The following is a 22,928-nucleotide window of genomic DNA, read 5'->3' on the forward strand; positions in this document are numbered from 1 at the left end:
AAATTCTCCAATAAATCAGTTAAAAACCCAACTCGCTCCCCGCGTTTTTTCTCTGGCACTTCTTTCTTTATAAAAAGGCCTGGGATCGATATTGGTTTAAAATTTCTAAATATTTCGCTTTGCGCATGATTTTATTCGTTGAGTTGAAATGTTCTGATAAACCTTTTCTCAGCATGTTCGGTGAAAATCACTGAGCGTGATTTGATTAATTAGATGCAATCAAGCGAAACAAAAAAATATAAAATAAAATTTTTTCAAAATGTTAAGCCGCGTCTTGTGTTAAAAAAATTGATTTTGAAGTTGGAAATATCATCTAAGGTAGGACAGAAATTTATAGTAAGTCTATAGTAACAGACACTGTGTTAACAAACAAACCTGTACATAACAGACATTTATTACAGCATATTATATTTATTATTTTGTTTAACGTTCTTAAGAACATCACTACTTACAGAGTGAAAGGTTGTACGTAGAAATTATTGTTGATTTTCTTTCATTATATAAAGTGTGACTTCAATTAGAATTCCCTGTGTATCAACTCAAAACAGTGAAAGGTTTTATTTCTCTTCATAACGCTTTTCATAACGTCAAACTTTCTTTCATTTAGAAATGGCCATTTAACTTTGACAATGTGTCCAGCATGGCAGCGCACATCGATATAAACACACACACCAATGTCGAGCATGACCACACAAAACTAAAAGACATCGACCTAACCTGTCGTATATGTAAGCGGACGTTCTTTCACCCACGTGTACTGGATTGTTTACACACATTCTGTGAGGAGTGTATTATTAACAACGTTGCAAAGATTGAGCATGAAAATACAGAAAAGACGTATATAAAGTGTTTTCATTGTACCGAAATAACTCAAGTTCCGGAAAACGACGTTTCGATGTTACCGTACAACTTTTTCGCAAATAACGCTATGGACTACCTGCTTATACAATGCACCAAAGAGAACGCCATTATTTGCACCAGCTGTAGCGATGATGCTGACGCAATATCGCGTTGCATGGACTGCTCTGAATTTCTCTGTATGAAATGTGTTACTGCCCATCGCAGGATCCGCGTGACAAAGGATCACAAAATAATCGCGTTAGACACATTGCGATATGATAAGAGTAGTGTTCATCGCAATGTGTATTGTCCAGACCATGAACCTGAGGTTTTTACATATTACTGCGAAGTTTGTCAGGATTTAATATGCAAAGAGTGTACTATCCTGGAACACAGAGGACATAAATTTGAACGTAAGTTTTTGAATTTTATACAGACAGCGTAACCAAACAAGTTTAATTTTTCTTTTTTTCACCCTTTTTCAAGACTAGTTGTTTTGAACTTGCACAACTTCTGATGCTATGCAAAATCTCTCAATTGGACAGAATCAAAGTTTTTTTATGTAAAAAGTTTTTCTAAAAAAAAAATTGCAGCAAAATTACCTTTCTGTTTCTAATTACGTTGACAGGATTGACCGAAGCTTTGGAGTCTCAGAAACCTACCATTCTGAAGTTACTTGAAGAAAATGAAAAACAAAAGGTTCCGCCAGTCGAACGGGCCGTCGATGAAGTTCAAGACATGGCAGCTAGATTGCACGCGCGGACTGTTGCTACGAAACAAGCCATAAAAAACTGTGGAGAACAGTGCATTCGAGCTATAGAATTTAGATGCCAAGAGCTTTTAGGAACTATTGACAGCATTTACAAGCGAAAAAGCCGAATTCTCCACGATCAACAGAAAGACTTACAACTACGATTAATGAAAAACAAGTCGGCTACGGAATTTGTTAATTATGCATTCAAACATGGTAGCGAGGCTGAAATATTTGAATTGCTTGATGTCATGAAAATGAGACTGACAAAATTAAATTTAGAAAATCTGGATTACAAAGAGCCAGATGATAATGACGTCATTGATCATGTTTATGATACAGACAACGTTAAAAACATCGCTGAGAATTTGGGGAAAATATCCACATCCACGGTATTTCTGTCAAAAACGCGCCTCTATGGACCTGGTCTTAACACCGGAAAAGTTGGGATTGAAACTTTTTTTGTAATGGAAGTGTTTGACCATAACGGAGATCCTTGCATTGAGCATGCGCACGACGAATCGATACGCATTAAGGTCCAGGCTCCTGAAGGCTTTTACGTTAACAATAAATTACATAATAACAACGACGGCACGTTTGTCGTGCGTTATACACCCGTCACTAAAGGTAAACACGATGTGACGGTAAAGATAAGAGGAAGAAATTTTCCAAACAATCATTTTGTGGTGAGAGTTTACGATGGCATTGATTACCTGAAAGTAAGTTTATGACCCGCTTTGTAACTACTTTTTTCTTTGCAGGATCATATTAAAGTTAAGTTTTAATTGGTTTTAATTATCACTAACAAACCTTGTTCCTAGCAACAACAAAATAAGAAAAAAACGTTGGAGTAAGATTAATTACAAGACTTCTTTTCTGCTTCAAGTACGAAGACGACAGTTCTATAACAGCTACTCTAGTTTTAGTTCGCTCGTCATTAAACAACTTGAATTAACTTGAGGCTTATGTCACGTTAATACTCTTCTTCATTTTATTTTTTACATTCCGCCATTTATATTCTTCCATTTCTCTTTATATGGTAAATCACCTGACAGATCCTTAGAGTCTAACAGATCATTAGAGACTAACAGAGATTTAAAGTCTGATATATAATACATTGCAAAAATGTTTTATTCGGTTAAGATCTTTTCTCCAACTTTATCAAAACAAAATTAGTTAAAACCGCATGAGAAATCTTTTACAAAACTATTAAAGTTTGGCTCGACTAGACTTGTATATTAAAAATCGTGAAGTTCAAATTAAAAAATATTATCCCATATAATAAGTATTCCTCATCAATGAATCAACAAATAGAACCACAAAATTGTTTAAAATCGTTCTTACATATCTGTTATAGATTGAGAGTCCCTTCCTAACGTTTGGATCGTACGGTAGCAAACCTTCAGAACTGAAACAACCATGGGGTGTGGCTGTCAATAAAGATGGCCATCTATACGTCACTGATCATGGAAATCATAGAGTGCAAGCATATGATAAGTTTGGTGCATTCATAACTGAATTCGGATCAAAGGGAACAAAAGATGGACAGTTTACAGGACCAACTGGGATTGCTGTTGATCAAAGTGGTATCGTTTTCGTCGCTGATTGGGAGAATCATCGAATTCAAGTGTTTAGTGCCGACGGAACGTTCTTGGCAAAGTTTGGCACAAAAGGTAGAGTAAAAGTCATCATAAATTATTGTATGTAATAGTCAACTTCAAGCCCAGGCCCGTAGCGTTTTATATATAAGTAGCAAAGCGCTATAGACCTTGGAATTAAGGTTTAAAATGTCAGTTTCACGCTTCAAATTTTCATCAAACGTCGTGTAGTTTCAATTTTTGGAACTGGTTGAATTATGGTGAAACTTTTACAATAACCAGTATATAGCGGACACTTTACATTAATTCTTACTGAGTACCTGCTCATACAGGTTTATGTTAGTTTTATAGTACATGTTTGGAATATTCCATTATTTTATTTATTTTTATTTCTAGGCAGTGGCGTTGGTCAATTATACCATCCAGCCGGAGTAGCTATCGATAGAAACGGTTACGTTGTTGTCGCTGAGCGTGATAATCACCGGTTACAAGTTTTTACCGTGGATGGGAAACCAATTCTTGCTATTGGCTCTCGAGGTAGCGATCCTGGCCAATTAGATTCGCCCACGCATTTGGCAGTTACAGAGGATAATTCATATGTGGTTGCAGATGCTGGAAACAACCGGTTAATTTGTGTTGACAATGGTGGAATATTTGTAAAAGAAGTGGGAGTGAAAGGTACCGGATCAGGTGAGTTTAATAGACCATCCGGTATTGCTGTAGATCGTGAAGGTTACGTTATCGTCGGTGATTTTCATAATCATAGAATTCAAATTTTAACACCAGATTTAAAATATTTTGGACAATTTGGAACAGAAGGTAATAAAGACACTCAGTTTAAGCATCCCTCAGGTGTTTGTTTAACAGATGAGGGACATGTTGCGGTTGTAGACAGATATAACCACAGAGTGCAGATATTTTAATGTACATATTCATAAAGTATTCCATATTATGGAACCACTCAACCTATTTACTCTTGTAACATAGTTATTCTTTAATTAAGAAACGATTTAAAACGTTACAAAAGAAACTGAACCATTCCTCCCCGGATTTGATCCATGAATTAAGAATATCCTTGCCCCCAGGGTTTGTTGCCTAATGACTGCTAGCACTTAAAAAGGTAAAAAAACCTGGGAACTAGGTTGGATTTAAGAAGCGGGCTTTCAAGTTTGCCGTTTTGGACATCGCAAAAAGTGTTCGGATTGTAGCAATCCAAAAAACAGTTAGCATTATGGTAAATTTGATGGTTTAGATAAAACAATTTCGATATGTCACGATCGATTAACATAAAAGATAAATAGATTTAAAATTGCAAATCCAGAAAATAGGGCATGGAGATATATAAGTAAGTTTCATGGGTAAACCTTCTACTTATTTTCTAATTAATTCGTCTGCGAATTGCACCATTACTTGGCAGTCACGATATGGGTATTGCTGACGCTATGTCAACTTACTCTACCTCTGACTTAGGGTCCAAAAACTAAAAGCCTCTAGACAGCCTTGTCATTTTCAATCCTGTTGTCAATAAACTCATGGCGTAGTTGGCTCTTACCAGTATTTAGAAATAATATGCTTCGTCTCAATGGTGAGAAATGCTTTTTAAAAGAAAAATAAAACCCTATTTTTGAACCCGCTGCAATCTTGTCCCAGCGCCCTTCATCTCTTTTTGTATCGCCGTATCAATGTCAAAAAAAACAAGGCGCCCTGGTGACGAGATTGAAACGGTTTGTTCAAGTATATTATGCTTACAACAATGTTTTTTTAATTTCATCATCTAGTGTATTTCGAAACAGTTGTATTTGTAAGAAAATGTTTAAATTTATTTAAATTGACTTGGGATTGAGAATGGTAACCAAAAGACAAAAAAAGACTCACTTATCGTGAAAAAGAATAAATCACAAATAATATATGGCATATCTATCATGATTGCTTTAATTTCAACATGGTTAACAATTCTGAAACAATATTTGCGGTGTTGTAGACGCGATCGTTTCGAGGGTGTAAGCACTTACAGCGGGCTATCCTTGTATCCCAGATAAAAACCCAATAATTTCCTATCATTGTGCAAATAAATTCTGACCCACTTTTTAATCATTCTACTCGTTTTTTATTCAATTTTACACATACAAGCTGTCATCAGAATAAAATGTCAAGTTGGGATGTTTTTAAAGCATTTTACGGATTATAACACTCCAATGCAAGACGTAAAATTGGCACACGTTACCTTTTGTTTTAAATTCTTTGTTGGCGCTCTACTCAGCTATACTCTCCAAGAAAAAGATCCCTGGGGACAAGGTCGAGGGGTAACCCGGTTTCCATTTGCATAGATTATAAATTATGTACTCTAGTTTAGTTGCCAGTAATGAAAGATCAAGGGAGATGTTTATCGGCTTAACTAGCAAAATAAAAGGTAAACATTTGTCCCATTCTCGACCCCAGAGCTCTTTCAGATAAACCTTTGGAGGTTTACCTCAAAGGGCTCGGGTAGAGAATGCCGGTAAGACACTCACTGCTTGACCATAGGAAACCCTGCTTCAGAATATATTTTGAAGCTAGTCGCCCTAATATAACCAGATTGGATGGATAAAAAAATTAAAAAAAGCACAAAAAGTATCACCTATTGGCAATAGCTAATTATTTCTTTGTTTTTTAATCATACTACGAGCAGTTTAAGAATATATCAAGCAATATTGATCATTGCTTTCCATGTTACCATAGCAACTGGAGTATATTAATGTTAGTCCCCAAGGTGTTGTTGCAAGAAAATGTAATCGCGAAAGTAATTGACAAAAATTATTATTTGTGCTTTGTTATTCTTTGGTAGCACATATAAACTTTGTGTTTTCTTTCTTGCTTGTGTTGACAATTTTTACGTTGTACGATGGAGAACATGACGGAGTATCAAAATTATTGGTCTGGAACAAATAACCCACTCTTAAGAAGGCTTTATGAAAGTATCCACTATGTTAGCGTATTTAATACACGATATTTACTCGATAACAGCAGTGTCGATTTAACTGGTAAAAATGGAAGAATTGCTTTATCGATTGCTTGTAATATTCCAGATGAGAGTTATAAAGCGCGATTAAACATATTGAGCTGGTTGTTACGAGAAGGTTGTGATTTTAACTTGTGTGACAAACATGGCTTAACCTTAATCTCCTGGGTTTGCAAACACCATAAGGTTAAAATGTTTAACTTTCTGATAAAAAATTATAAAATGGAGATTGAATATGGCATTTTAGATCATAACCAAGACTGTACCTTGATGCATGCTGTGCGCACAAAAGATCTGGATGTTGTCAAATTACTAGTTAATACCTTAATTCAGTTTGGGATAAACGTGGACATGCGTAATAAGTTTGGCCTAACACCCTATGCCGAAGCTGTTCGATTAAATCTAGTGAGCATCTCAGAATTTTTGAGACAAACTGGAAATGCTTCCGCAGGTGTGGCCATAGAACCTATTATAGGACCACTATCGGTGGACCCTGGTCACACCTTTCGCAATATAATCAACATGTCAGTTCAACACAAAAAAATTCACCACAAGAAAAAATCTAAGCGTAAAAAAGATCGACAGGGAATGCTGGGGGAAAGTTCTAGTTTGTCACGTAGAGAAAACTCAGACAAAAATACACAGAAGGATATCGAAACAAAAGAGTCAGATCAGAAAGAGAGGGAAAAAGATGCTACTGAATTGCAGCAAATAGAAGAAACATGTCCGAAGTTTGAAGACCAACCGAGGATACCTCTGCAAAAACGTCGTTCGTCGCTTGGAAGAATAAACAATAAAATCCCTTACAGAAAACGCGTGGGTAGTAGTCACTCAATTGTAGTTAATCAATCCGAGTTGGCTAATAGTACCGAACGAATTACAATACTTCAAAATAAACTTGAGTCATTAATGCTATATAAACCAATCATTAGAGAAGGCAGCAAGCAAGTCACATATGAGGATTTAAGAGAAATTTTTGTTAATAACAGAGAGATTGGTTCAAACTCGACATCTTTTTACGATTTGAGTTGGTTATTAGTACTAAAAGAGGATCAAGAAAAAGACACATTTTTAAAAGGAACTCCATTGGCTAGACCGGATAGTGTGGATAGAATACAGAGCACAAGTCAAAATGGCCGAGTTAGTAAGAATCGCAAAAGTAGTGTCAGTGAAAGTGGTTATATTCAATATGGCGACGATGGAAGGCCAAAAACTTTAATTAAAAGAAAAACAAGTTTGGGCATGAATCGACTACCTCTATCTACTACAACTTGAAAAAATAACTTATTCCAGGAAATTTACGCGAGTGCCTGTAAAAAAAATAGCGATTTAACTCATCTGACTTACAAAGAGTATTTAAAAAAACGTGAATCAGGAAATATGTTTATCTTTATTTTGATAATGATGGGTTTATTGACAATCATTTCTCTTCTTTTCTTATAAACATTCACAGTATTAACAGCTCTGCAGCCTGCCTAGCATAAGGTGAACCGTATCAGGAAGATACAATTTTTTCGCGTTAATAAAACAAGGAAAACGAAGTATGCGTGTGTGTTTATGTATTACAGGTTTTAAATTAACTAGTTAATTTTTTTATCGACCTGGATATTTGTGTTACACTTTTAATAAGGGGAATTTTTTCGTTAATTTTTTGAAAATTTACAGATTTATACTACACATTATTGTAGCTACATTGTTTTTAGTGTTTATATGTGTTTGATGCGTTGATAAGTTCGTCAGCTAGACATTCAGCGATTGATTTAATATTTCGGAAGGAAGCTTCTCTTGCTCCAGTACACAACAACCAGATGGCTTGGTTGACACGTCTTAATGGTGCCACGTCAACAGCTTGTCGACGAAATTTTTTCGTTAATTTTTTGAAAATTTACAGATTTATACTACACATTATTGTAGCTACATTGTTTTTAGTGTTTATACCATAGGTTTCAGATCACATTTTGTTGAGGTCATTTTAACCTCTTCGGAAGCAAAAACAGAAAATATTTAGAAACCAAAAGGGACTTTTAAAAAATGCGATATTGTAATTAGCTGCAAAGAATCACTATCCACGTTTAATCGATTCGTAACTTTAATCATGTTTTATGACTGATTGGCAATCAATCTCGACTGCAGGACTTAATTTTTAAGCGCTACGCTGGAGATCTTCTTAAAAGTACGAAGTGCAGTTGACTCTTGTTATCTCGAGCATGCGTTATCTCGAATAACATTGGTCCTGTCAGTATTTACAGCCTCACTAGCAAGGTTTGTCCCACTATCTCGAATTATTCATTATCTCAAACATTTTTGGTCCCTTTCGATGAACTTGTCATTATCTCAAAAATTTCAGAAAATGTCGCTCCCTGGGAAACCAACTCAGCATGTTCGTATGTTCAAACGCTATTTCAATTTTCAAATGTTTTTCGAGTGTTTTTAATCTTTCGTATGTTTAGGGTTGCATGCTTTTGACATTCTCATTTTTCTGAGTTATACTTTAACTCGTCAAAAAAGTTAAAACCCTGCCTTAAAACATCTCGAACGTTTTGTCCGGTTCATGGTGTGTTCGAGATAGCTGGGGGGTATAACCAACTAAAGAGATTTTTAACTCATCCTGAGGACGTGGGGTGAAGTTGAGTATCACGCTTAATTTGGCTGTTAATTTTTCGCACGTATTGTTGCTGGTAGTAGTTAAGCCCGCAGAGAATATATGAGATTGAAACAAAACGCGTACTATTGTTCTTTCGTGGTTAATTTCCGCAGATTTTAAAAAAAACTTCTGCAAATATACGTGCGAACTATTCTCGTTTTTTTCCCTCGGCTAATGACTAGTCTCTCCGAAATTTATGAAATATGCAGCACGAACGCACTCCGCATTAGCATTTAACTGATGGTATAATTAAAATTAGAGAAATCGAGCGCATATTAGTGATACACGCATCAAATTTGGTGGTATGCACCGTGCATCAGTATTACAACTGATGGGAAAGGCATCAGAATTACGACATGGAACGCATCAAAATCAGATTACAATTAGCGGTGTGTACGCTTCAATGTGGTAGCTAAACTAGAAAATGTCGGCAAACTACAATGCCATGTATATAGATATGAAATATACATATGCGTACATGAAGCTCAACATCAAGCAGGGAAATCATAATAATAATGTATGTAATTCACCACAGTAGTTCTCTTTGCTTAGACGAGTAAATACATTTTAACGGTTGGATTTGGCAACACGTTCCAATTCATCCTTCTTCTTAATGGCGTAAGAGTTGGAAGATCCCTAAATACAAAACATTTAAGACAGGTTACAAGGTTGTCTAGGTTCTACATGACCTTTTCACCGCATCCATGCAAGTCAAACAAAACGGCGAAAACTTAATTAAACATTTTTAAACACATGCACATAATTCAGTCATTTTTAAGACTTTACTAATGTTGCCACATCCAAGGAAGTCTACTAAGTCATGTTTTGTATCATAATTTCAACTAAAGATGTACACTAAATATCTCTTAACACATTTTGTGTCTTAATGTAAAGTAGGAATCTGCCAAAAAAATTAATTGGTCAAGGAAGTCTACCAAGATGTACACTAATATATCCTCTTCATTTTGTGTCTTAATGTACAAAAACAATTAATTGGTCAAGTAAAGACAGCGAGATTAGTTGGTCGGTAATAAATTTGGTCACTACAGTAGGGTAGATATCATACCTTCGATGCGTTGATAAGTTCGTCAGCTAGACATTCAGCGATTGATTTAATATTTCGGAAGGAAGCTTCTCTTGCTCCAGTACACAACAACCAGATGGCTTGGTTGACACGTCTTAATGGTGCCACGTCAACAGCTTGTCGACGAACTGTACCGGCACGACCAATACGGGTAGAGTCCTCACGTGGTCCACTGTTTAAGATAGCGTTGCAAAGAGTTAAGACTGGATTCTAAAAAAGGATGAAATATAAAATCAGTAAACAATGGAAAAATTATATTTGATGTTCGATTCACTATTGAATCATACATTCGAACCCAAATATTGTACAACTTGGCTAATGTAAATATCACAAACTTGAAAATGTGAAACGTTTTTAAAAAGCTTTAGTCATTTTTTCAGCCAGTTTTGACACTCGAAATCCATAGAGAGTATACAAGCAACGCCCTGGCTACTTTTATATCATATACTAAACAACACTGTAATGTACAACTTGGCTAATGAAAGTAACACAAACTTCAAAATGTGAAACGTTTTTAAAAAGCCTGAGTCACTTTTTTTCAGCCAGTTTTGACACTCGAAATCCATAGAGAGAATACAAGCAACGCCCTGGCTACCTTTATATCATATACTAAACAACACTGTAATGTACAACTTGGCTAATGAAAGTAACACAAACTTCAAAATGTGAAACGTTTTTAAAAAGCCTGAGTCACTTTTTTTCAGCCAGTTTTGACACTCGAAATCCATAGAGAGAATACAAGCAACGCCCTGGCTACCTTTATATCATATACTAAACAACACTGTAATGTACAACTTAGCTAATGAAAGTAACACAAACTTTAAAATGTGAAACGTTTTTAAAAAGCCTGAGTCACTTTTTTTCAGCCAGTTTTGACACTCGAAATCCATAGAGAGAATACAAGCAACGCCCTGGCTACCTTTATATCATATACTAAACAACACTGTAATGTACAACTTGGCTAATGAAAGTAACACAAACTTCAAAATGTGAAACGTTTTTAAAAAGCCTGAGTCACTTTTTTTCAGCCAGTTTTGACACTCGAAATCCATAGATAGAATACAAGCAACGCCTTGGCTTAAAACATATCTCTTGTATTCTTAAAGGGAAACTAAGGTAAAAAAAATGTTGTAAAAAAAAACTTAAGGACGTTGTATAACATCTAAATAAACTATTAAAAAAAATTAACACTTAATTTTCAATATTTAGGCTGTTTTAGCGAATTAAAGTTTTAAGGTTTTCTGAAATTAACCGCGAGTCCATTCACGGTTCCTTGTGAACCATACAGAATTACGAGGTATGAGACACGAGACTAAAAATCACTTAGTCATGGATAGCAGCAAAGGAAGTAGTTGTGCTAGTGAACATAGCGAAGTATATAGTTCTGAAACAGATGAAAGTATTTGCAAAGGCTGTTATGATAACGAACCTGAAAATACTGAAAGTCTGTTAAAAAACATTTGTTCATCAAAAACTGCGAATGATATTTCAGACGACGAGGATGAGGATTTAGACTCAAGCAGGTTAGAAAACTTACATTGGTGTAAGTGCAAAAAATGTGATATAGACGAGTTAATTACTGTTGAAGAATGCAAGTGTTGTTTGGAGTTTACAACTTTACTGGGAGAAAAGCTGGAAGAGAATACATGTATTACCTTGCATAAAGATTTTAAAATTCTTTGTTTAAATCGCACCGTATTAGAGACAGCAAGCATTAGACATCACAGGTATCAAAATAATTTTAAGGATAAAATTCTTTTAAGAAGTAAGTTTATTATACTACCTTTCAAAACAAATATAAAAAATTACTTCATATCTACATAAAAGTTCGTTTACTGAATGTCAGTCAAAGAATACTTAAAAATAAAAACATTTTGTAAGTCCTAGATTCCACAACAACAAAACATATACTCTTTTTAGAATATACGACTTGGGTGCATTACTATGAAATTCTGGGAAAAGGATGTAGAGTTGTTTTACCGCCATGCATTGTGGAAAAAATTCTTGAAAGTTTCCCAGAAAAAGATGGAAAATATACAGGATTCAAAGCTTTTATAGAATTGTAAAATCTGTAATTTTAGTTTACGTATACACTTTTTTTATAAAAAAATGAGGCTGCACGAGTGAAAAAATAGGAACACTTCAGGCTGAAGCCAAATTTCCTTGTTCTTTTAAAAAAAGTGTATAACAAACAAATCAAATCTACTTAGAAAATCGTTTTATTTTTTTCAAGTATACTCAATTTTTCTGGACGATCTGTTATACGCAATATTTCTTAGAGTGTCAAATCTGCCTTCTATATTTTCTACTTTCTTGTAGGAGTTTTGTCCATCTAGTTTTCGTTGCACTACCTCCATAAGCAACTTTTCAATATCTTTCATTGCTTTAACAGGGTTCCCACTCATTCTTCAAAACAAAATTTGAGAAGAATTGAGGGACTTTTGAGAAGCTTTTGTTAACAAACCTGAGGAGATTTGGGGAGAAAAACTTGCACTTGTAGAAATTAAAAAACACACAGACTTGCGTCTCATTATTTTCTTACAAAAAATAATTAAGAAACTTTGCTTTAAATACAAACACAACAAAAAAAAGACGTTTTGAATGTGAGGAGATTCGAGGAGTTACGAGAAGGCGAGGAAGGAAGCCAATGTGCAAAAATATCCCTGAGTGTTTCCTTGAGGTAATGACTAATTTATTTTGAATCTGATTCCCATTTTCTTCATCTTCTTAACAAAAACATCAGAAACATTTATTTTCAGAAACCTAATCAACGTTTTGAATCTCTTACTTTGAAATAAGCTTTTTCTTCAGTGGAACCTATGCATAATTAATTAGATATTGTGAGATATTGAGATTGGTTGGAAACCACAAGCTAAAGGGATTAAGCCTACTGAACTCTTTAGGGTACAAAGAGGATTTACCTAAGGGAAAAATTGTTTGCAAAAGAAAGAATTTAGCTTCAATAATATTCAACAAGTTCTTAAACATAACTCCACATTCATTTAATCACTTGAAATAACATAAATCTGCAAATGAGTAATAGATTGATTGGTGAAAATTTCAATCATTTATGGGTTTGAGTATGAATTCTGTTGCCATAACAGTTCCTTCTAAATCACTATTATAACATTATGGGATGACACTGAAGTGTGAAACCATAACAACAAAGACTCAAGTTCAAAGTTAAGTCACATTGAAGTAGTTTCTTAGGAATTATAATTAAAACAATTTAATGGTGAAACCCTCCCCTTAAATTCTTAGTCTTGCATCAGTCCTATCGATCTGATTATCACATACTTATAAGTATCACAAATTTTGTGTGTACATCATATGCAAAACAAGAGGAAATGCTGAATTAAAAAACCTTCGTTTTATCAAATTCCTCAAGGACTGCTTCAATATGACTTAAGCTTTGTGATTATATTTTTTTATTGCATTTTTAACTTTACATAAATGGCATAACTTATCCCTTTGGAAAAAGTGCAGTCAGAAATTTAACAAAGCAGTCAAGACCTTGGTAGGCAAACACAGAGTTGTAAAAATCTTAGCATAATTACATGTTTTGCATCAGTCCTATCGATCTGATTATCATGCACCTATACATAAAGGTATCACAGGTTTGTGTGTACATCATATGCAAAACATATAGTATATACCTATCAATAAAGAATTTTCTCAAATATTGTTAAAATATTGGTAGGACAACTAAGATTTGATATCCTGTTAAAAAAACCTATATTATGTTTAAAATACTGCATCAGTCCTATCGATCGGATTATCAAATACCTTTTTGGTATCACTAAGAATATAAATACATCACTTGCAGCTTTAGGTGCATTAAAACATTTTAAATGCTAACATTTCATTAAAATTATTACATTAAAAAAAAACACACATACCTCACCAGTTAGGAGATGCATAATTTCAAAGGCATGTCTAACGATTCTAACAGCCAACAATTTTTTGCCGTTGTTGCGACCGTGCATCATCAAAGAGTTGGTTAGTCTCTCAACGATAGGACATTGAGCCTTCCTGAAACGCTTCACAGCATATCTAGCAGCAGTGTGGGGAAGATAGACAGCATGGTTGTCTTTAACAGCAATGTAATCCTAAGAGAAAATATTGAATTGTTAGCAGGCACGCCAAACATTTATAATCTTTCCCAAAATATCTTCTTTATTTCATTCAAGCAGATTTTTAGGTGGTTGTTTTTCCAATGTAACCAGAATAAGAGTGGGCCCTTTTAATAAGACATCATACTTACGGTCAAACTAATATCAGCAATATCAATTGCACTTAGATCCCATTTGCCAAATAATTTAATATCTTGAAGTTCAATGCTTGTTGGCTCCTCAATCTCATCACCTGCTTCTCCCCAAGTTTCTTCCATGTTTTAACCTAAACAACAGATTAATAATTTATAATTAGATTTAAAAATTTGGTTATGACAACTGATCTGTTGTAGATGGAAACCTTGTCACATTTAACAAGGAGAGAATGGAAATCTGGACATTTGTGATTTTAGTTGTTCAAGCAATATATGATAGTTAAGCATCATTTCCTAAAAAAATTTGGATGATTGCCTTTCACTAAGTAATTATATTTATCCATTTTTATATTTTAAGCAATCCTTACCCTCCTTTTCCTCCTAGAACCTTGTACAAGAACAGATTGAAAAGCTGGGCATGCATAGAAGATTTTATACTGAAAACAAGGCTTCTTGCCAACATAAGATGGTAAATGGGATGTCTAGCAACTACCCTGGGAAAATGAAACTGGTGAATTTTATTTTTTTTATTGTGAGATTTTATTGCTTAAAGAAATTTATTGCACCAATTCAAAAAAAAATAATAATTGGCAAGTATGTGACTTATACAGTAGATTTATGTTACACAGTGGTAAGTACAGTTTTAGTCTGAGTTGTGACACTATCAAAAATGTATGTTTGCATCCTCTGATCAACCCATTTACAGTATAAAAACCCAGCTTTTTATACTGTAAAAGTGCCCTAAGGCTTTTTCTGCCAATAGACAGTCCATCATTTCATCTAAGCATAAAAAAGCCCTGGGAACAGAATTTAGTGACCCTGATTTGTTTTTATTCTTGTTTTCTACGAAAGTTTCCCACCAAAAACAAGAGAGTTAGCATTTCTGACCACAATAGCAAAGCTGAACTGTAGTCAGACATGCTGACTTGTTCCAAAACGGCCAAAAAGCCATTCAGGCAATTTTGGTGTTTTTTAAACTATCAACCTGGGCCTGCATGCTTTGCTACAACCAACATTTTTTTGGTTAGAGTAAAGCATTAATGCTTTATCTTAGAACCTACAGGAAATTACTGTTGTTAGAAAAACACAGACTTTATATCAACATTACTTTGTTTATCAAAACATGAATTTCATGGGCCAAACATGCTTTTCCTAATGACAGGAGTGTTTGTTAACAGCAGGACATTGAGCCTTTTAAACCAAGAGTCCATTACATAATTTTTGCGGAAAAAAATAAATGCAGATATACTGTGATTGTATGACAAAGAAACTTTTTTTAATTTTTTTTTTGATGTAGAGTTTTCAAAAAAGTCATCATACTGTCAGTTCCAAGTTAACACTATCAAATTTTAAAAGAGGAAACATAAAACGTTTAAGGAAAAATAAGTGGCATATTTGGATTTATCAACAAAAAATCTATAGGATATGTAATTTTAAATACCATAGGATTAATAGAACAGGACTATTGTAATTTAAAGTTTTTAATTTTTAAACCCTTATATTTAACTGCAGTTAAACATTTCACTGCAGTTGATTTGTAGGGTAATTTCTTCATAAAACATTACAGTTACTACTAATAGAGGCCCTGTATGTGTAGTGAAACTTCTGGCGAGTTCACGAGTTTTCAGATAAAAGGATTGGCCTTACATATACAGGCGTTTTCAGGAGTCCAGAACTGTTTCATAAATTCCAGCGTGACGTTATTTATTTGAATTTATTTAAAGTCCTATCAAATGCCTTTGTGTAATGAAATAGACTAAAAATAACTTTGCTTCACATACAAAGCTTACTGCTGGAAATGTAAACAACAGTATTCATCTATAGCTAGCTGCTATTTCAAACAATCTTGCTTTTCATTCACTGAAAAATACAGACATAATTCTGTACTGTCGATAGTAAATTTTGAATTAACTAGCTACTCAGCCTGTAAAATCCTTTCCACTTAAAATCAGACGTTTTATTATACTTACTAACTAGCTAAGAATAAAAATACTGTTTTAGCTACACATCGATTTCAAGACGTTATTGCATACAAATACAAAGTTTGCGTGACTTAAAAGCTACGTTTTGCTGCTACTGATCTATTTAATTAGAACTCTAAATAAGATAACATTAACTTACCTTCCTTTGCCAAAGGTACTGCCACAACGAGTAAAAAAGAAAGAACCACCGAGTACATGTGTGGTAGTACAGGGCCGTCGAGCCGCGTGCGATAGCAAAGTCCTGGAAACAAGTTAGAGTTTTGATTTACTTATTTTTTTAAAATACGGCGGGAGAAAAGGAAAGGATAGACGGAAGCTTGAAGAAGAAAAACTAGCTGTTGCTAGCTGACTAGTCCTTCAATTTGCATGTTATATTATCATATTTGTATAAAATATACCATATCGCTGAAATTAAAATATGATAGATAGATAGATAGATGTGCATATTTTACATGGCTAGCCTTACAAATATCGAGGGATATACCCTGTCTATTATTTCCAGGAGGGGCCATGGCGTAGATTGAGAGTCCTAGAGTATTTAATGCTCATTTTGAGCTACGCAGACCCAATTAGAGCCCGCGCTCTACTAGACAACTCCCGGCAACATCCAACAGCCCACACAGTGTGCCATCTTCCCAATTTCCCTCACATGGCTTGGGTTAAACCCGGGGCTATGGTAACATTCACTCGCCCATGTTGAATCGCCGTCAAGAGGAATCGAACCCCGGTCTCCCGCACAGAGTACGAGAGCTATAACCACTAATCTACAGCGCCACAACTAATGCGGTACGAATTACTAAAAAATGAGAGAGGATGGTGAAGGCTAAAATTCTGCATCTGGGTAACATGCCTAAAATATAATATTTTGATTGTTTTTAACAAAGATGAACAACATTTGAATTCAGCACAAAATTTTATGAGAACATGCAATTTTTTTAAGTTTATACTCTGTATATATAACTGACTCTATTAGTAGCCGAAAACTTGATGTTTTTGAAGAAATATTGAAATAACCCTGCAAAACAACTGCAATAAAAATTTTGGACTGCAGTTGAATATTACATGGTCAAACTTCAAATTATAATAGCTAGCTAAGTCCTTTTCTAATAATCATATGGTATTCAGAATTTCATATATTTTATAATTTTTGCTAATAGATCCAAATATGCCACTTGTTTTTCTCAAAAGTTTTTATTTGCTCTTTTAAAATTTGATGATGTTAACCTGGATCTGTTCTGGTCCAGATTGCGAACCCGGTCTGTTTATAAACAGGATGGCTGGGTATGTATGGATGACCAGATTATGTTTTTTTGGCCTGATTATGTCGTGGTGACCAAATTATGAACCCTGATGCAATGGCTGGCCAGTCCTGAGTATGTACTTTCTGCCTTGTTTGTAAACAGGGAAAGCTGCCGTACACAATTCGGGCAGCGTTCATAATTGGGACTTTTCGGACTTAAAATGAATTCAAATGAATCAGAGGGCATCAATCTACACTCTTTAAAAGTTTTAAAACTCAAACATTGTTTCCGTAAAAAGAAACCACAGGAAAAGACCTCTTTTCACCAAATCCTCGCAAATGCCAGAGCCAAAAAGCTTACCGTTGAAAACTAAACAAGTAACGTCACGCTGAAATTCATCTATAACTATAGCTAACTGTATGGAATGTTTATTTTCTCCCCCCCCCAAAAAAAAAACAAAAAAAAAACAAAAGAAAACAGACCTAATTAACAGAATTAATCGTGAAATTTAACTAGCTAGCTAACTACAAACCTGGAAATAGTATTTTTGCTAGGAGACCCATAATTTTTCTCACCCCTGGAAAACAAATTGGAATAATAGTTGTTTGGGATAAAACATTCACAAAAGTACACTTGGTTCTTTTTTTATATAATTTTGCAAAATGGTCCAAATAAAGTTGTGCTCTTTTTTACTCTAATGTGACTATTAATTTACAAGAATCTTAAATAATACCTAGCAGGTATTTATTTTTGCAAACCTAGCCAAAATTTGTAAAAAGCACAAAAATATAAATACCCTTGATTAGGTCAATTTTTTGCAACAATTAAATGAGGAAACAACATTTTATATTTCTTGCTTTCTTTCAGTTTAACTATAAATTGTTATGTTGCATCTGCTTTAATATGCTGCAAATCAATGGCAACGCGCTTAAACTGTTAAATAAAAAATGAGTCGTAGGTAATGTTTTCTTTCTTAATATATTGCATCCTTTCTGAGAAACACCCTGGGAGTTAATTTTCTTTTCAGGAACTGGTCATATAGCTCAAAGTTGTTCTGAAAAAGGCAGAGGGACTTGTACAGTAAAAATGCTCCTCTTAAACTTCAAGGAAAGTAAATTAAAGTTATTATTTCCAGGTGACTAGTCAATAAACTTCTGAGTCGGTCGACTCATATTTGTTGATTGTAAAGCTATTTCTGTTATTATAATTTTTGAAAAATCTGTTTTTCTGTATATATTGTATTGACAGAACAGCAGCATTTAAATTAAATTGACAATTCAGTATCAATAATTGTACACCTTTAGGAACTTGAAAAGGGTGGATTACAGCAAATTTTCTACAAGTTGCAAGTCCGATAGCGAAGGTAATAGTAATCTAATAAAAGTTAGTGCCACATATCTGCAAAAGCTGAATAAAAACTATATACTTGTAAAATCATTATCATAGTATTCATAGAATTATACTAGACTGAATTCTGATTTCTCTCTTTATATGCTTTAATATATAGTAAATTCTTTTTTTTTCTTTTTTTTGATAATACAATTAGCCTACCTATACGTGGATAAATTTTTGCGAGTATTTAATTTGGCGAATGACCAAAATGGAATATTTGGCGAGGATTTAATTTTGCGAATACAAAAAAATATTTATTTTGGCAGGGACTTATTTTAGCGAATGACACAAAGAAATAAATTTTATTTACAAAACTTGTTATGAATATAAAAAAAGTTTTCTTTTTTGGGGAAAAACGTTTTTTTTTCCTGATTACAAAAAAAACATTTTTTTTTAACATCTGGTGAGGATTTAATTTGGCGAACAGTCAGTTATCAAAATTTTGACAGATACTTAATTTGACGAAATTCGCCAAGTTCGCCAAATTCAATCCTCAGCAAATTTTATCCACTTAAGGCAAATTTCAAATTTTGCATTTATCTCTCTCAGATGATTTTCAAGATTCTCCTCCTTCTGTTACTAAAAAAGTGAAGACAATAAAAGACAAGAATATACAAAATAAGAAAACAGTTGTGAAAAAGAATCAGTCAAATTATGCTTCAAACAGAACGTCTCGGTAAGATTTTTCATGTTTTTTTCTTTTACCTTTTACTTTATATATTCTGCAAAAGCTCTAATGTTCTATATTAAAATTTTAATTATGTTAGCAAGAAACAACAATACTTCTAGAACCGTTCAACAAAATAATATTGGAAAAGGATCCCTTTTTTCATCTATATTGCAAGGATTTTGTTTGTTTGTTTATTACCCAATTCCTTTCTAATTCATGTCTTTGATATTTAGCACTTCAAATGTAGAGGCTTTATTTGAGCAAGATGTGTTAACAGCAATTGAAGTATCTCGAAGCAATAGTTTAAATACCAAAAAGAAGAAAGATATTATTAGTATATCTGATAGTGAAGAGGAAGTTGTTAATTTATTAAAAAAGAAAAGAAAAAGTGTCCCGCTTGAAGGTATAAGATTGGTAATGTTTACCAATTTGTTGATTCTATTTACATCATATCAGGTGTATTAAGAAGGAATTTCATAAATCCCACTTCTCCGTTTTATTTTTAGATAGCTCTGAAGAGGAATCGTCCAGTTCCTGTCGTCTTGCTGATACTGTATTAATTATAAGACATGATGATAAGAAGTCAGACACCCTAGAGAGTAATATAAAAGAAGGTATATATAAAAGAGCGTTTGATAATATGGTCAAAATGTCAGGAAAATTTTGTACCATCAAAAAATGTCAGGAATTTTAAGGAAGATTAAATTTTAGATTTTTTTTTTAAAGAATTAGTATTATTTTTGAGCTAATCTATCAATATTTTGCTATGCTGCATGATTATGATACTTTTATGACTCATATTTATCTATTAGGCACCTTTATAACACAGTTTTAGGGCCCATACCTTTCAGAGCCTTAGATATTGGCTATTACTCGAAACTACCCCTAAAAAACTCTACAAAATTCTTATAATCGGGTATATTAACTTTCGATAGGGTTATTGTTCGAACTTAAAACTTGCAATTCGGATTAGCGAGTTTGGCAATAATTTTCGCGGGAACTAATTTTCACGAAAAACTCGTAATTAATCTTTCTTCCTATTCGTAAGGTATTACCCGGTCCTATTTAAGGGCGGTTAATTGTGGTAAAAATTTTCAAGATAATTTAAAGTCAGAACGTAAACATGCAAAAATTCTCTCAGTTGCCATCTAATTGTACCCCCTTCTTAATGTGTAATGATTTTAAATAAACTTTGTGGGAGATTTCAATAATGGATCTAGACAAGTAAAAGGTACGTGGAAACTAAAAAAATTACTAATTTGGTTATAAGCCTAACTTTTTGTTTCCGCTTGTTAAGTTTTCATTTACCTTGATGGAATAAATTTTTGCGAGAATTAAATTTCACGAGTTTAGGACGTTTTGCGAAATGCTTTAATCTCCACAGTCACCTTTTACGATGTTCTCGTGAATTTTTGTCAATACCTTGTTTTTTGCAAAATTCAGGGATAAGTAGTTTTGTTGGCTTAAATTCATCAATTTTCGACCTCATAAATATTTTGATTTTAAATATACAAGGAATTGCGAGTCATTTTTTTTCAATGGGCTTCCCTTAAATCTTAGTGATTGGCCATTCGCAAAAAATATGTCCTCGCGAAATTTATATCGAGACTATATTAATCGAATCGAACTTTGCAATTTTAAAAAATTGCAAAGTTCGATTCGCGAAATCGGGACAATTAATTTTCGCGAAGATTCTATTTCATTTAGGTATATTGAATAATTATACACATTTTTCAGCATATGTGCTTTATATCGTTGTAGAATCAAATGGGTCACCGCTAAAAATGGAAAAGAAAGTATCAAAACCAGTCGTCAAAAATAAAGAAAACAAGAAAAATGTAGCTATTAACAATTTACCTACAGAGGATATACGCAAAACAACGAATAATAACGGTATAATATTTACGTCATTAAAATGAAAGCCGGATTTCCACTTTAAAAAAATACGCGTATCGTACCGAAATCAGTTGATCTGATTGGACAAACTTGATCTTTTGAGTGATATGTATCGATACCTAAAAAGTTGGATTTAATTCAACATTTTTTGTCGTAGTACGTGTATCAAAAATTCAACAAAAGAAAAGAATAATTAAGAGTTGTTACCTTTGAACTAATCATTGAAATTAAAATAATATGTTACGATATGATACGTTATATTTTTAAGTGGAAATCCGGCTTAAGACTCGCAAATGATGCATAATTTTAAATAATTTAGATTTCAGTGGGATGAAATCTTCTCGATATTGTACTCTACTCGTAAAAATTAATTCCATGCAAAAAATACTTTTTCTTAATAGAAAAAATAGACTTGTACTTTGTTGAATGTAGTACGAAATTTATTATGGTGAAGTAACTTATTTTTATATATATCAGCGATAAAGCAAAGAAAAGCCGCGTTTATTAATCAGTAAAATTCTAATTTTAACAATTTTATGTGTTTCAGGAAATAAAAAAGGATCGGTAACTCCAAAACAACTGCCAAACAAAAACAGTCCCGTTCTTAGCAGCAGTAAAGTTTTAACACCTGGAAGATTGAGGCTTGGTCTTTCAAGAAATATAAGAATTGCGAAACCGTTACATTCTAATGTGAATATGTATCCATGTTGACTGATTGACTGGCTGACAACTGTCAAGTTTAGTAACAAATTAATGTTGATGTCACTATGGGGTCTATTTTTCCATTTTAATCTGTATATATTAATTTTGTAATAAATTTTTATTTAAATATTTATTTTTAATTTGTTTTTAGTCTTCTTGATTTTTTGTAAAATAAACGCAGCTAGAGGAAATTCTTTAAATTCTTTACTCTGTTGTTCGGGAGAGTGTTAACAAATTGAAATTGGTGAATTTTATTTCTGACGCAAGGCAGCAAGGAAGAATTAAGGAGTGACAAAGTTCTGAGATTGAAATGTGTGTTGACCAAGTCCCACTTCGGAAAAGAAGGTGAACAGCTTTTAAATAGGAGACTTCAAAATTTCAATGCTTTAACGGGAGAAAGAATAAACATTGGGATCGGAAAAATTAAGAAGTGACCCGTATTGTAAACAGAGGTTTTGTTATAACAAGAGAATACAGTTAGATAATGTTGTCTGTCAAAGAAAAAAATGATTTACAAAGGACTTGCACGTCCTTTTAATCGCCAAGATTGTATCTTTATCCAGTAACTGATGTCCAAGTTTTTGAAAAAAATCACTTTAACTCAAGCTCCTGTCTCATTTTTGACTAAATTCGCGTAACTTGAACATTCATGTCAAACTATTTTCCTCCGTCTCTTGTTACCGGGAGTAAATTGTAATTATTTCACATTAGATATTGTTTTCTTTGGTCTAATTATTCAACCATATACTTGTCCAGAGAACTATCCATGCTAGCGTTAAATCAACCCAGTTTTTTTCTGCAAAATAGTTAACAGCGAGGCTGAATGAAAAAGGATATCGCATATTAACAGTTGCGCATATGAT

General features: G+C 33.6%; 4 protein-coding genes across 4 annotated transcripts; 3 read left to right on the forward strand and 1 right to left on the reverse strand.

Moving 5' to 3' along the window:
* Window positions 1-611: 611 nt before the first annotated feature.
* LOC130662838 (E3 ubiquitin-protein ligase TRIM71-like) lies at window positions 612-4,697 on the forward strand. Its single transcript, XM_057461781.1, has 4 exons — window positions 612-1,253; window positions 1,469-2,310; window positions 2,949-3,264; window positions 3,586-4,697. Exons 1-4 carry the CDS (start codon window positions 641-643, stop codon window positions 4,110-4,112), a joined length of 2,298 nt encoding a protein of 765 aa, XP_057317764.1. The 5' UTR covers window positions 612-640; the 3' UTR covers window positions 4,113-4,697.
* Window positions 4,698-5,843: 1,146 nt separating this feature from the next.
* LOC130662843 (uncharacterized) lies at window positions 5,844-7,729 on the forward strand. The gene has a single exon (XM_057461785.1). The coding sequence runs from the start codon at window positions 6,071-6,073 to the stop codon at window positions 7,460-7,462; it is 1,392 nt and encodes a 463-aa protein (XP_057317768.1). The 5' UTR covers window positions 5,844-6,070; the 3' UTR covers window positions 7,463-7,729.
* Window positions 7,730-9,351: 1,622 nt separating this feature from the next.
* On the reverse strand, window positions 9,352-16,422 carry LOC130662850 (40S ribosomal protein S5). Its single transcript, XM_057461791.1, has 5 exons — window positions 16,304-16,422; window positions 14,180-14,313; window positions 13,815-14,024; window positions 9,898-10,125; window positions 9,352-9,467 (listed from the first exon to the last, which is right to left on the reverse strand). The coding sequence occupies exons 2-5, from the start codon at window positions 14,303-14,305 to the stop codon at window positions 9,399-9,401; spliced, it is 633 nt and encodes a 210-aa protein (XP_057317774.1). The 5' UTR covers window positions 14,306-14,313; window positions 16,304-16,422; the 3' UTR covers window positions 9,352-9,398.
* Window positions 16,423-18,266: 1,844 nt separating this feature from the next.
* Window positions 18,267-22,209, forward strand: LOC130662847 (uncharacterized). The gene is made up of 7 exons (XM_057461789.1): window positions 18,267-18,363; window positions 18,710-18,768; window positions 19,347-19,473; window positions 19,701-19,870; window positions 19,974-20,081; window positions 21,229-21,360; window positions 21,911-22,209. The coding sequence occupies exons 1-7, from the start codon at window positions 18,353-18,355 to the stop codon at window positions 22,072-22,074; spliced, it is 771 nt and encodes a 256-aa protein (XP_057317772.1). The 5' UTR covers window positions 18,267-18,352; the 3' UTR covers window positions 22,075-22,209.
* Window positions 22,210-22,928: the final 719 nt, after the last annotated feature.

Source organism: Hydractinia symbiolongicarpus, chromosome 10 (assembly GCF_029227915.1).
Source record: "Hydractinia symbiolongicarpus strain clone_291-10 chromosome 10, HSymV2.1, whole genome shotgun sequence".
In the NCBI taxonomy this organism is placed as follows: Eukaryota; Metazoa; Cnidaria; class Hydrozoa; order Anthoathecata; family Hydractiniidae; genus Hydractinia; species Hydractinia symbiolongicarpus.

Bases quoted from the DNA above. Each gene is read 5' to 3' on its own strand.
- LOC130662847 (XM_057461789.1), top strand. The intron at 20,082-21,228 runs GTATATATAAAA...ATATCGTTGTAG, and splicing joins AGAGAGTAATATAAAAGAAG to AATCAAATGGGTCACCGCTA. The intron at 21,361-21,910 runs GTATAATATTTA...TATGTGTTTCAG, and splicing joins CAAAACAACGAATAATAACG to GAAATAAAAAAGGATCGGTA.
- LOC130662843 (XM_057461785.1), top strand. From the start codon at position 6,071: ATGGAGAACATGACGGAGTATCAAAATTATTGGTCTGGAACAAATAAC.
- LOC130662850 (XM_057461791.1), bottom strand. From the start codon at position 14,305: ATGGAAGAAACTTGGGGAGAAGCAGGTGATGAGATTGAGGAGCCAACA. The intron at 14,025-14,179 runs GTAAGTATGATG...ATTTTCTCTTAG, and splicing joins TTGCTGATATTAGTTTGACC to GATTACATTGCTGTTAAAGA. The intron at 10,126-13,814 runs GTATGTGTGTTT...ATCCTTTTTTAG, and splicing joins TGCATCTCCTAACTGGTGAG to AATCCAGTCTTAACTCTTTG.
- LOC130662838 (XM_057461781.1), top strand. From the start codon at position 641: ATGGCAGCGCACATCGATATAAACACACACACCAATGTCGAGCATGAC. The intron at 2,311-2,948 runs GTAAGTTTATGA...TATCTGTTATAG, and splicing joins ATGGCATTGATTACCTGAAA to ATTGAGAGTCCCTTCCTAAC. The intron at 3,265-3,585 runs GTAGAGTAAAAG...TTTTATTTCTAG, and splicing joins GGCAAAGTTTGGCACAAAAG to GCAGTGGCGTTGGTCAATTA.